We start from the raw sequence: 14,676 nt of genomic DNA on the forward strand, positions 1-14,676 counted from the left end.
TATTACCATTAAAAAGAAGAGCTACAGAAGGGGAGGCAGCAAGACTTATGCCTAATGTCATGTGAGTAAAACTATTTACTAAACTAGAAATCATCCATAAATGAAGACAAATGATGAATAACATGAAACTTGAATTCTGGGAGATGATTCCAGTAACAGAACTAGTTTCAAACTTTAAAAAAATAATGCCAAGGAATTAAAGACAGTTTTATTAAAGTTATTCAAGCCAATGAATGAGTGCTTATTTCCTAAAATCTCACAGAACCTTAAGTTTATTAGAAACTGAACATTTGATGCTACTGAGAAATTGTTATTTTTTTAAGATATGAAATTGAGCCCTGGCTGGTGTCATAGGGTAAGCCCTGGCACTGAAGTGTCTTGAGTTCAATTCCCAGAAAAGGGCACATAGTTGGGCTGCAGGTTCATTTCCAGCCCCGGTCAGGGCGCATGCACACCAATTGATGTGTCTCTCTCAGATGAGATAGGGTGTGTTCAGGGTGGTATGGCTGTAGGCTGATGTGTCTCTCTCAAATCAATGCTTCTCTCTCTCTTTCCTTCTATCCCTCCCTTCCACTCTCTCCAAAAATCCATGGAAAAAAACATCCTCAGGTGAGGATTAACATGAACAATGGTATTTGGTTATATATGATGTGAAAATGGTATTGTGGTTATATAAAGGATGTCCTCAAAAAATGTATACACAGACTTTGAATAATTAATTATAAAGGCAGTGTTTATTAAAATACATTTCATTTTCAAAATTGAACTATCAGCTGTTAAAGTGTGTATACATTTTTGGGGACGCCCTGTATATTTTAAGTCCTTCTATTTCAACATAATACTAAAGTATTTATAAATAAATGGTATGTGATTTCTTTAAAATAATCCGGTGGCACAGAAGGGTGTAGTAAGTGGGGCTATCGATGATATATAAATGTGACAATTGTTGGAGCTGGGTGATAGGTATTTTGTGTATGTTCAAAACTTTTCATAAACACTAAAGGAAAAAAGTTTGTTCCAGCCAGTGTGCTCAGTAGCTGAGCGTCCACCTATGAACCAGGAAGTCACCGTTCAATTCCTGGTTAGGGCACATGCCTGGATTTCGGGCTTGATCCTCAGTAGGAGGCATGCAGGAGGCAGTCGATCAATGGCTCTCTCTCATCATTGAAATTTTATCTCTCTCTCCCTCTCCCTTCCTCTCTCTGAAATCAATAAAAGAAACACACATATTTTTAAAAAATAAATAAAAGAGAGAAAGATGGGAGCTACTGTACCACATAAATGTTTTTTAGCATGGAGATTTTAAAAAGGAAAAAACAAATTTTCAACTAAATGGCATGTTTAAATAAACAATAGAATAAAAATGATATTTTTACCTGTCAGCATCCTGTATCCGAAGCATAAGGCAACTATCAAAACAGCTAACACAGAGACTGATGCTAAAGCAATGATTATTGTTTCATCTCGGTTAAATGAATGAGGTGGACCTAAAAGAAAACACATTTTAAAATACAGTTATCGTTAAAGAAGATGTGGTCCATATATACAATGAAATATTACTTGGTCATAAAAAAAGAGTAAAATCTTACCATTTGCGATAACACAGGTGGACCTAGAGGGGATTATGCTAAGGGAAGTAAGTCAGACAGAGAAAGACAAAAACCATGTGATTTCATTTATATGGAATCTAAAACACAAAATAAACAAACAAAACAGTAACAAACGCAAATACAGAGAACAAACTTATGGTTGCCAAATGGAAGGGAGGTTGAGGGAATGATTAAAACTGTAAAGGAATTAAGTACAAATTGGCAGTTATAAGAGTCACGGGGATGTAAAGTATAGCATAAGAAATATAGCTAAGCCCTGGCCAATGTGGCTCAGTGGTTAGAGTGTCAGCCCTCACACCAAAGGGTCACGGGTTCAATTCCCAGTCAAGGTTCAATTCCTGAACCAGGGTTGCAGGTTCGACTGCTGGTGTCGGTCCGGGCGAGTGTGGGAGGCAACCAATCAATGTGTCTCTCACACATCAATGTCTCTCTCTCTCTCTTCCGACCTCCCTCCCTCCCTTCCACTCTATCTAAAATCAATGGAAAAATATCCTCGGGTGAGGATTAACAACAACAACAACAACAAAAAGATAGTTAATAATATTATAATAACTAAGTATGGTGTCAGGTAGGTACTAAACTTATTGGGAGATCACTTTGTAAGTTATATAAATGTTTAACTACTATGCTGAGCACCTGAAACTAATATAATATTGAATGTCAACTGTAAATAAAAATTTTTAAATGTAAAAATGTAGTTACCCTTTTAAAAATATTTTGTTAAATACTGAAAGGCTGTATCAATATATAAAAAATCAGCAATGTTTCTACATCAAAGGACATAAAAATAAATTTGTAATAATTGAAAATTATATATTTTATCAGATTATTTTATATAGATTATATATATTTAGAACACTTAAATACCTGTTGGTAACATTCCTAATTATTAACGGCACAAACAGAACAGTATATTTAAGAAAACAGTCTTTGGAATCACATTTGATTTCAAATCTTGACGCTATACCACTCCCTCAGTGGCCTTTAGCATGTTATTTGACTTCTCTGATCTTCAATTCTCACATTCGTAAAAATAGTACTCTCTACCTCACAAGTCTTCTATGAGGCTTAGATCAAAATCTAAGTACTTGGTACAATGTTGAGTATATACTATCTATGCAATAGTGGTAGTTATGTTTACCAATATTAATATTATAAGATTAAAAGAGCATGGCTTTGCAGGCAGTTAAATCTGAACTGGACTTACAACTCAGTTTTTCCACTTATTGTATGACCTCCAGAAAATTTCTTCACCTATCTGAGCCTAAGTTTATTCACTTGCAGAAAGGGAACACACATATCTAAATCACAAGGCTATTATGAGAAGGTAAACCATTTTATGTGTTAGTTCCTTCTATGAATCAGATCATGCCTAGAGAAACACCCTTTAGGATGGACGTCCACAAACTGGAGTACATCCAGAAGACATGAAGGTATGAGAACTCTGAAATGTGATGGGTAGAAAAAACTGGAAGTGTCTGGTATAATGAGAAAATTTGAGAGCATATGATAGTTGTCTTCATGTGGAACTTGTAGCTAGAAAGAATAACAAGATCCAATTAGTGCATGTTCAAAGAGAGCAGATTGAAAATACTGCTTTTGATTCATGGTTGGTTGAATCCGCAGATGTAAAACCTGGGAATATGGAGGGTCAATTGTGTAACCACAGAACCAGTTCAAACTGGTCCTGTCCTGTTTCTAACAAGATACAGTGGTACCTAGGTTTTCGAACGTCTCAGTTGACAAACATTTCGGTTTACAAACCGCCGTAAACCTGTAAGTAAATGCTTCAGTTTTCAAACATGCCTCGGAAGTCGAACATGCCATACGGCTCCCCATGAGTGAAAGATCCTGAGGCCTAGCTGTCAGCTGTGAATCCCTCGGTTTTCGAACGTTTCAGGACTTGAACGGTCTTCCAGAACGGATGACATTCGAAAACCGAGGTGCTACTGTAGTGAGTTGCTTTGCAGAGACAACACACTAAAACCACAAGGTATGCAGTGGAAGCACAGGAGAGAACTCTGACCTCCAATTACACCTAGAACCAAAGTCTCGTGCCCACCCCCCCCCCGCCCCCGAACCCAAGGACCAGGATATGACCGCAACTTGAACACCGGAACCCTTTCAGAAGCAAAAGTGTTGTTCAGGAAGATCCAGTGCTGAAGCCCCTTAACATATCTTACCATAAATGGCCAAGATCCAAAGCTCTGCATTCAAAACCAGTCCTACCAGTGCTTCCATATATAAGACTGTTCTCCCAACACCTTAAAACTCACCAAAAACTCTGGATCAGGGAGACAGATTTAAGCCTTGCCTCCTATCTCCTTGCCAATCGACTTTAAGCTTTTCCTTTTCTCAGAAGCCAGCCACAGTACTGGCTCCTATGCACACCGAGAACTGGGCCCTTGCTCTGTACCAACTCTCTCTCTCTCTCTCTCTCTCTCTCTCTCTCTGTGTGTGTGTGTGTGTGTGTGTGTGTGTGTGTGTTTTAATCCTCACCCAAGTATATTTTTCCCATTACTTTTCAGAGACAGTGGAAGGGAAAGAGAGAAAGAAAGAGAGAGAGAGAGAGACAGAGAGAGAGAGGGAGAGAGAGAAACATTAATGTGAGAGAGAACCATCAATTGGTTGCCTCTAGCACGCACCCTGATGGGGCTAGCCTGCAACCAAGGTACATGCCCTTGGCCAGAATCGAACCCAAGACCCTTTAGTCCACAGGCTGATGCTCTAATCACTGAGCAAAACCAGCTAGGGCACAACTGTATATTTATTGAAAAAAATACATGTATGAATGGAGACCCACACAGTTCAAACCTGTGTTGCTCCAAAGTCAACTGTAGTGTGTGTTATGGACTGAATTGTGTTCCCTCAAAATTCATACATTGAAACCCTAACTCCAATGTGATGACTTTTGGAGAAGGGTTCTTTGGAAGACAATTAAGTTTAGATGAGGCCATAAGAGGGGGGCACTCATGATGGGATTAGTGCCCTCATAAGAAGAGATGAGAGGTGTCTCTCTCTCTCCCCGCCATGTGAAGAAACATCAAGAAGGGGCAATCTGCAAGTCAAGAAGAGTATCTGACAGAACCCAACCATGCCTAATCTCTGACTTCCAGCCTCCAAGTCGCTGTTTAAGCCACTTAGTCTATGGTATTTTGTTACAGTGTTGGGTATGTGGTACATGACTGTATAAGTAAAAGTGGAGAGTACACAGAACCTCCAAATACCCAACACTATACTTTAGTAACCACCAACACTTTGCCATCCAATGGAGAAGGTTCAAATAATAGAACTCATGCCCGACTGGCGTGGCTCAGTGGCTGAGTATCAACCTATGATCCAAGAGATAACGTTTCAATTCCCAGTCAGGGCACATGCCCAGGTTGCAGGCTTGATCCCCATTACAATTAAGAATTTGTCTCTTCTTTTAGTTGAATTCATTTTTGGTTCATATATTTTCAGTCTATATTATTAGCTGTATACAAATTTTAAATTGTTCTAACTTATTAAATTGGATATTTGTCATGACGAAATGACCCTCTTTGTCTAAAACAAGCACATAATACAGTAAATCAAATATGCTGGGCTACCTATATTTTAGAAGACTCACCAACATAGGATTATCAAATGATTTTTTTAGAGTGAATTACAGATGTAAATAAGGGGAGGGAAGGGGAGGGAGACAAACCATTTAAAAGACGTTCTTAAGTACAGTTCAACTGTTTTGCACAGTTGTGGGCTGTTGAAAAACCACTGAGGCAGATAGATCTGTCTGATATGAAACCAAAAGGTCTGGGATGCTGTTTATGAGAAGCTTGTGGCTGATAATGAAGTCAACAAGGATACTGCAAAAAGTAGATTATGTAAGGAATAGAAACAGTTGTAAATCAAAGAATGTTCCTCACATGTGTATGTCTGTTCAAACAGCAGCCTTTTCAGCAGTATCTATATGGAGATGACTTTGTTAATGACACCTCCAGATTACAAAGTAATGACTAGCTTAAGAAATATATAATATATAGAAAGAAAACTATAATATATATAGTTTTCTTCTGTAGAAGATCCGTATTTTATTCAGCAAAATTAACAAACATGGCACTATCCTTAAAATAATGAGATCAAACTCTTTATGGATAGCACCCACTAAAAAGGGGAAGGGGCAGCAATGTAAGTAAAAAGCCAGCTATTCTGCAGAGGAATTTGATAAATTTTGCAGTAGAAATACTCTTCTACTACCAAGAGGAACCTTGAAATAGCTGAGAAGATGGGAAGAGCTATACCTAGTCTTAAAAATGGTAGTTAAGCCATAAAGGTTGAAGGGGGTATGATTTAAACATGCTTCACAAGAACTTAAGGGCTGGTTTTGCTTGGAATAAAAGGCAAGATAGCTTTGAGTGATATGTTCTCCTATGCATGTCAAATGTAAATCACCCATGAGGAAACTATGGGAATAGAAACATGCAGTACTACATTCTACATTTGGCCTAACTGAAGACATTCTTAAGCAGGAAACTAGTGGTAGAGTCAAATATTGATTACCTAAACCAATGGTGAGGAGTTGGAACTTAAAAGCTTTGAATAATCTTTATAACAAAAACAGGGACAGAGATCTCTGCCCTAGACCTGACTTAACTGTTCAGCTGTGTAAGAAGAAACATGTATGCCAGAAAAATCTCTTTGATGAGGAGATACAGCAGCTGGACTGATACCTGAAATATGTGGATTAAATAATTGCATTAATCAATTCATGTACGAAGAGTTTAACGGATATAACTTTTATTTTCCACTGGATATTTTAGAGATATCTAAACAATATGCTCAGAACTAAATACCTTCTCTCCACCTAGCAATTTCCCTTGTCTATTAGTGCCACTGAAAAGTGGTAAGTACAGCAGAGCCAAAATTGTCAGAAAAGTGGCCAATGAGTATCTACAATTAAATGTTTTTTTAATTTGAACCATTTTGTATAAAACACTCTTAAAAACACAGTATACTTTTCTCCTGCCTAGAAATTTTTTTCTAAATGACTGGCAACATAATTTTGAATATCAGTTAGTCTACGGTGAGGGCCTATTAGGGGTTCTCAAATCATTATGTTTTTATAAATTATTGCATCTGACTTTCGATTTTTCCATCTCATCCTCTGTCTGCTCTTTGTGATGTCAATGTGCTCACCTTCATGTTTTTTATAATCTAGTTTGGGCTTTAAAAACAGATGGCCTAACTTGTAATATATGAATGTAAAGGAAACAGACTAAGGGACTTTTCTAAATTTAATAGTTTTAATACAAAAAAATTTACAGTATCTATCTTGGCTGCTTATAGTACTGTGGAAATCCATGAAATTAGACATTATCAGAGTCCAGTGAAATTCTGATTCCCAACCATACCTTTTAGTGTTTGGTGTGAGAAACTGCTCAGGTGGTCAAACAGATCTGTACTTGCACAATGCAGCTATTGGTGCTTCGGGAAGTTGGGGAAGGGGGTGGCAAGTGAGGCTTTGTCTGGTTGGCCTTTTTTGAAAACATCAATATGTGTGCTATCCCTTCCAAATGTGTAACAAAAAATGTTTCAATGAACAAGTTCTGGAGTTCAACTTTATAACAAGGACAAGTAAATAAGTAAATAAACTTGTTAAATGTTTCTAGAGAATGCCAACAATTGGATTTTTAAAAACAAGTAAATTTCTTAAGGACAGCAACTAAGGTAGCATTTTTATCACACAGTAAATTCCATCCATTCACTATACTTTTCTGGGTTTTCCTACATGCAAGTACACGTTTTTAGTGTTTGTCTTCTGTGCTGTTCCTATAACTTTGCTATTAATATATATGAAGCTACTTTTTAAAAATTAGTTATACTAGGTAACTTTTAAGGTCCTTCTAATGCCAAAATTCTGTATGACTCTCCTAATGTTTCTTGAAGACTCAGCATTCTCTTTGCTTTTATTCCCAAATTTACCAAAAAACAAAAACAAAAAAACAACATAACTTTTACAAAAAAAGATTCAATAACCCAAAAATCTGAAATAGAAAATATTAATTCATATATAGGGAGGATGAAAAAGTGTTAAGTAGATTTTTTAACATGTTTTTTAAAACTATGCTAATGGTAAAATATTTCAAATGGAAAACTTTCCAGGATATGTCACATGGTCTAAAAATATGAGATCCTTGAAAAACTGCCAGAAAAAATATTTCAATGTGTATTCACATATGTGTGTAATAAAAGAGGCCTTTAACCAGAAAACTCCTAACTTTTTTTTGTTTCTTTTTTAAAAAATTCTTTTTTTTCTTTACATATATGCTGCATATGATATATATATATGCTATACCTAAAATTGTTTTGTTCCCCTAGCTCTAATAAACCCTCTCCTTCCTCCCTGTTAGCTTTCTCAGTTAAATACTCAGCCAAATGTAAACACTGCTATGTATGCCTGCGTGCAGTGGCTTAGATTGTACAAGCAAGCGCTTCCTGAACGCAGAACAGACAGGGAACTGCTGTCTGCCTCATTGGAGCCTGGGATGTTTCTGTTTACAAATCCTGGAGCCAGGCAGGGGCCACTACTGGAGGCGTGCTGTTTGCTTCCTTGCTACACTCAGTCTTTGTCTGGGTCTGTGTCAAAGAAAGAACAACATTGTTTCATGTGCAGCAAGCAACAAAGGAAATCTTAAATATAACACACTGGTGGTTATGTTGGCTCCTAAATCTTTTACAACTCTGTATGAAAAAGCAAATTAGCAATCCGTTTTGTGTGTGTTTTTTTAAATTTTTAAGCAATGTATTTTTCATAAAAGCAGAGGGAAAGTGTTTAAAATCAAAACAATTAATGTGATCCAAGTTAAATGAATTCCTTAGCAAAATAATTCAGATTGCTAAATATCATTTCTGTAATGATGATATGTTACACAGCTTAATGTTTTGGACAAATATTTCTACACACACTAAACAATTTTGATTTAATTAGTATGTTTAGAATGGCAACTACACAGTAATCATAATCAGATTAATGTTTATGTTTAATGTCCTAAAAACAAATTAAGAAGAGGCAGATTTCTTTTTTTTCAAGTTGGTATTTAATACTATTTAAGACTTTTAAATTTAACTTGCCTCAATCACTGTGAACAGACTTAGCTTGTAAGAAACAAATAACAACAATAAACAAAACAGTCCATACTCTGCTGAGCCCAGGCATTTTATGGCTGAATTATAAAATGAATACGTATTGGAAAACTAAGGGAGAGAGAGAAAAAAAGAAACAGTATGAATTAAACAACAATAAAAGGTTTAAAAAGAAAACAGGAAAGATATTCAATGCCTAGCTTTCTTATTAACTTCTAGCTTTGTAAGATTTATAATTAAAAAAAAAAAAGATATATCCCCATTGATTTCAGAGAGAGGAAGGGGAAGAGAGAGAGAAAGAAAAACATCAATGAGAGAGCCGTCACTGATCAGCTGCCTCCTGCACGGGGGCATGTGCCCTGACCGGGAATTGAACTGCAATCCTCTGGGGATCCTAGGTTGAAGCTCAACTACTGAGCCATGCCTGGCTGGGCAAGATTTATAATTTTAATTTCTTTGAAATAGATGTTTTGTGATGAGAAGAGATTGAATTTCAGCATTATGTTTCTTTTATTAAAGAATGGATTAAAACTAACACAGTTAATTATATTTCATTGGAATAAAGTAATTAAATAAGTGTAAAAATAGCATTTAAGTAAATAGATTAAAAACTTTTTAGTAAACAAACACCAAAAATAGAAGATAAAGGTTCATCTGCAGCCTATGCTACATTTAAAAAATCATTAAAGTGTAATAAAAACACCATTAAATATGTTCTCAAAATGTTTTTGGTGTAATTCTACCAGGACTGCTTGCCTCTAGCCTATTCAAATTTTATTTTTTAGCTTTATACACAGACAGAATAAAACAAAAAGTGTTGCCTACTCGATGTAACAATTTTGAAGATGATTATTTAATACTTCCGAGAAAGCATCAATCAAGATCCCAAAAACCCAATTGAATAAGAAAAGTCAATTTGAGCCTAAATTAACATTAGAAAAAGGAAAATCTAATCACTGCAATATTCGTTATTTAAAACAAAACAAAATCACATAAAAATTCTCACAATACAGAATCAAACCAAAGAGTCACATCACTCAGAGATCCCTAGTCAAATTTCCTAACTGTTCTACAAATGATATTTGTAAGTCTAGAATTCATACTAAAGACCCTTGTTTTCTCATAAAATGACCATGAAAACATAAGGCATATATACAAGTGTTTATAATACAAATGTACAATTTAGTAAATTATTATGAAGTAAACACTCATGTAGCTTCTGGGCCAAGAAATAGAACATCCAGAATCCCCCAAACCACCTATTCACTTACCTGCTCCTTCCTGGTCATAACAGCTTTTCTCCTCCCCAGAGATAGCAACTATCTTGACTGTGCTAACAATTTCTCCGCTTTTCTTAATAGTATTACATTCTCTATTTTGCCTATTTCTGAATTTTATGTAAATGCAATTTCTGTGCCTTGCTTTTGTTTTATAATGTCTTGAAGACTAAACTATGCTGTTGTGTGCAGATGAAATTCATTCAGGGTTGCTTTTCTGAATAACAAATGCAGTTATTTTTCCTTGTAGTGAGTCTGGAACTTAAAATGATAATTAAAAGATCACTGTAGGTAATCCTTATTAAGCATCATAGAAACAGTCCATAAATATATAGATTTAGTTTTTCAGTCCTATTTAGTACTTTTAAAGTACCCAATTTTGTTGGCAAGAGAAAAATATTAAACAAAACAGACAAATGAAAAGGCTGCACATCTTCTTGCTGTTTCTAATTTGGGGGCAGCAGAGGCAGTAGTTAGCAGCCAAGAAAGCCAGAGTTAATAAAAGATGCACTCTTGGGTAGAAATAAAAGCTTTTTCAAAGTTTACTTTATGCGACCCCAATTTTACAAAACATTTACATTAATACCTGTTTTCATTAGCCAAAAGAAATCTGAAAAGGATTTTCACTTGTATGAAAAAGGCAAAAAGTGAATATAGAGTTCAGCATTTGTTTTGCAGTGAGCCGTTATAGAGGCAGTGCAAACCGGAGCAGAGTGGCACTGCCAACCTCCTTCTGAGGGAACTACACTCAGCAGCTCAGCACCAAACTGCCATAGCTTTGAACTATGTCTGTGAACATCTGTGCTTTACCTTGATTTATTTTGTACATTTGTTAGCAGCAAGATGTATCCTAAGGTAATTGCTTCTTTACTTTACACCATTTTGGCTTAGAAAATATTTCACAGGAATGCTCTACTTCTGGATATCGGAGGAAACCTGTACCTGACATCATTGAAATCCTTGAAATTCATCTCTTCCATAGTTCCCAGATTGTTGTGTTATCCTCTACCCTCAAAGCACATGCTTTATCTTATCTGACAATTCTTTAAAAGGGACCTTCTAAACATATACATCTGGTCTTCTATGAAAGGATAGTAAAAGGAATAGTGTCATCAGGTCATCACCGATGAGTCTCAACCAAACTGTCCATAAATAATTGCTCAGTTCTTACAAATCCCACTCCTTATATAGTGAGAGTAGAGAGTTAAAGTGACAGAAAACCTGGGGCAGTGATGAGGCGAACAGAATTTAGAATTATTGAAGCTGGCAGTGACTGTACCCTTCTCCAACACAGGCACTTCTTTTTCCCAGCTCATTAGCTCTTCTTTAAGCTCTCTCTTTTTAACTTACCTTTTTTTTATGTTCCCTTCTTTCTCCCTGTATATATTCCTGCCTGAAAACCTGTTCTAGAGGCACCCATATGTCCTGCTTAGAAGCAATGAAGCAATTGCAGGAAGTTCTATTTTTAGTCCAACTCTTTCATGGTTTTCAAACAAAAAAAAACCTTAGTTATGATCTTTGTGAGGTAAAGGTGAGATAAAAGCAATTTAAGTTAAAAAATATTTTAGTATTGTATCAAATTGCAAAACAAATCACATTAATCTTTTTAAATGAGTGATAGCTTCAATCCTTGGATAGATCCAACACTTTCAAAAATCAACTAAATATAATGACCTAACAAAAACAAAAAATTACTGGTTCTCACAATAACTGACTGCCTATTTTTTTCCTGACAGGGTATATTAAACAATGTAGAAAATTGTTAATAAAACATTTGTATTATAAGAGCAGAATAGGAAATAATTTTGATTTATACCATTTTGGGGTACATTTTGGTTGTCTATTCTTATACACTAGTGTCTTTACTTTGAAAAGACTGAGAAATTTATAACATACTAAAAACGAGTTGATAGTAAATATATAGGTGCTAAAAGAAACTTGCCTTTTAAGTTTAGAAAGTAACTCTTTTTGCTTCCTAATATTCTTACTTCCTTGTAATAGAAATATATCCATATATATTTCATGGTAGATGGATGCACCTCCCCATCCCTTGATTTTGAACTCTACCATGTGACTTGCTCAGGTCAGTGGGAAATCGATAAATATAAAACTAACAAGTGATCTAAAATATACTTGAGTAGTTGTGTTTGCACTCTTTGTGGTAACTATGAAAAGAACTAATTCTGAGTAGATGCTTCCCCTTGATCCTGAGCCCCCAGAAAGAGAAGATCTGAACTAACTCTGCGGTCTGGGGCTAAAGCCAGCCTGTATGAGGCAAATTAAAGCTAATCTACAGACCTGTGATCATGAGAATAAATTCTTGTTAAAGCTCCTGAGTTTGGAGTGGCTTATTGATGAAGTATTATTGGCAATAGCTGACAAATATATAAACATATCTACTATTATCCATGTAACATAAAAATATGTACAAATATATAAAACTTTCAGTTACCTAAAAATTAGAAATATTTTAGAATAAATTTTCTTCTAGTTCTGCCCATGCCCCCCCAACAATTGTAGACTTATTAATATCCAAACAAAAGAGTCTATAAGTTAATGCCTATAACTCCTCTGCTAGCTACAAAATGAGTTTTTAACACTGAAAAAATTATATGTGTTTATTTAAAACATAGCCCTTCAATGTTTTGTGGGATAAGACGTAAAACACACATAAATATTTTATTTACCTTTTATGAACTTTAGTTTTGCAAGATGAAAAGTGTTCTGGACATTGGTTGCAGAACAATGTGAATGTACTTAATACTGAACTATACACTTAAAAATGTTTGTTATGGTAAATTTTGTCATGTGCATTTTACCACAATTAAAAAAAGTCTAAAAGAATGGTTCTCATCTTTTCTGGATAACTTTTTATTTTTAAAATATCAAGGATATATACAGAAAAACCAGAAGTCAGTAATAAAATTTCCAATATTTATAAAGTGCTTTATAAATACTGTTAGCACTTATTTCAGTATATTTTTAATCTATGATAAAGGAAATAAAAATGGCAATTTCCTTTTCCTTCACTTCAAAACACTGACCTCTGGTCTGCAGCTTTGGCAGCTGGAAATACTATATAACTTGTTCAGTGGTTTGGTGCTGAGATGTGTCTGATTAGTTTCTTTAAAGAGAAAAGAAGTAACCTCCAACTTCTTTAAAATACACTGTAGTAGACAAAAGTCTTTCAAAACATGGAATGAAAGGACTCAGGACAGACATGAAAAAGGTGGCCTTGGTAGTAAAATAACTACAAACTACTGTTTTAAACATAAGTATAGATTTCTATTGGGGGCAAAAAATCTGTTAAAATTGCTTTTAAAATCTAATATAAAAATTAGTAGGAAAAACTCTATTTTACAGTAATAAAAACAATCATAGGCAGGGGGTAAGAAAAACTTCCATAAACTCTGAAACAGAATTTAAAGAAGGTTATCTCTTTTTTCCTTTTTTTTTGTTTTTTTTTTGTTAATCCTCACCTAAGGATATTTTTTCTATTGATTTTTAGAGAAAGCGGGGGGGGGGGGCAACAGAGGGAAACATCGATTGGTTGTCTCCCGCCTGCACCAGGTCAGGGATGAACCTGCAACCCAGGTACATGCCCTTGACCCCAAATCGAACCCGTGACCTTTTGGTGCATGGGCAGACACTCTAACCACTGAGCAACACTGGCCAGGGCATCTTTTCTCCATCTTAAAATACTTCAAAATGCCCTAGCCAGTGTGACTCAGTGGTTAGAGCGTCAGCCCATGGACTGAGGGGCCCTGGGTTAAATTCTGGCCAATGGCTAAGCAAAGTCTTTTTTAGCCATACTTATGAGCCATTTTTCTGTCCATTCAATCACTTTAAAGCAATTACAGAAGCAGCAAAGCTAAAAAATAACTAAATTCACAATATCTAAAAACCTACCTGTGGCCCTATGCCAATATCAGCTTCTTTGAATGTAGGCTTTCTTTCTTAGCTTGGTGTGAGATAAAGACATTTGCTGCCAGACACTGAAATTAGAATTTCTAATCTTAACAGCATAGCATAAATTAGAATGTGATTTCTTAAACCCAGTTCTAGATGCAATTCAATCTTTTCTCATCAACTTGATCCAACCATCAACTTAATGAACAATGTAAATTAAAAAAAAATAAGTGCCCGGCCGGGCATGGCTTAGCAGTTGACCATTGACCTAAGATCCAGGAGATCGAGATTCAATTCCTGGTCAGGGCACATGCCTGGGTTGCAGGCTCAATCCCCAGTCAGGGGTGTGCAGGGGGCAGGTGATCAATGACGACCCATCACTGATGTTTCTATCTCTCTCCCCCTTTTTCTTTCTCTCTCTGAAATCAATAAAGATATATTAATTAAATAAATAAATAAAAGTATATTTTTATACTAGTCATCCAAAAACCTTTAACACTAAATGTAATGAATTGGGTTTAATTTTTTATAAAATGACAATTTTTTTTGTTGCCAGCTTTTCTATTAACTTAGTAATTTTGTTTACCTTATAGTTAGGGAGGTTAAATATACCAACTCTAGAAATCTTACCAAGAAATTGTTACAGCTCTGGCCAGTTTTGCTCTGTGGTTAGAGCATCGGCCCAAGGACTGAAGGGTCCCAGGTTCGATTCCAGCCAAGGGCACGTACCTCAGTTGTAGGCTCAATCCCTGGCCCCA

The 14,676-nt window shown here is 35.6% G+C and overlaps 1 protein-coding gene across 2 annotated transcripts in view; it reads right to left on the reverse strand.

Moving 5' to 3' along the window:
- BMPR2 (bone morphogenetic protein receptor type 2) overlaps window positions 1–14,676 on the reverse strand; it is a 112,125-nt gene that overhangs the window by 26,935 nt on the left and 70,514 nt on the right. For both annotated transcript variants that reach the window (XM_081142757.1, XM_081142756.1), the window contains exon 4: window positions 1,377–1,487. In XM_081142757.1, coding sequence (XP_080998883.1) covers window positions 1,377–1,487 — 111 coding nt within the window. The remainder of the gene's footprint in view (window positions 1–1,376; window positions 1,488–14,676) is intronic.

This window comes from Miniopterus schreibersii (assembly GCF_964146895.1).
Source record: "Miniopterus schreibersii genome assembly, chromosome: 7".
NCBI classification, from domain to species: Eukaryota; Metazoa; Chordata; class Mammalia; order Chiroptera; family Miniopteridae; genus Miniopterus; species Miniopterus schreibersii.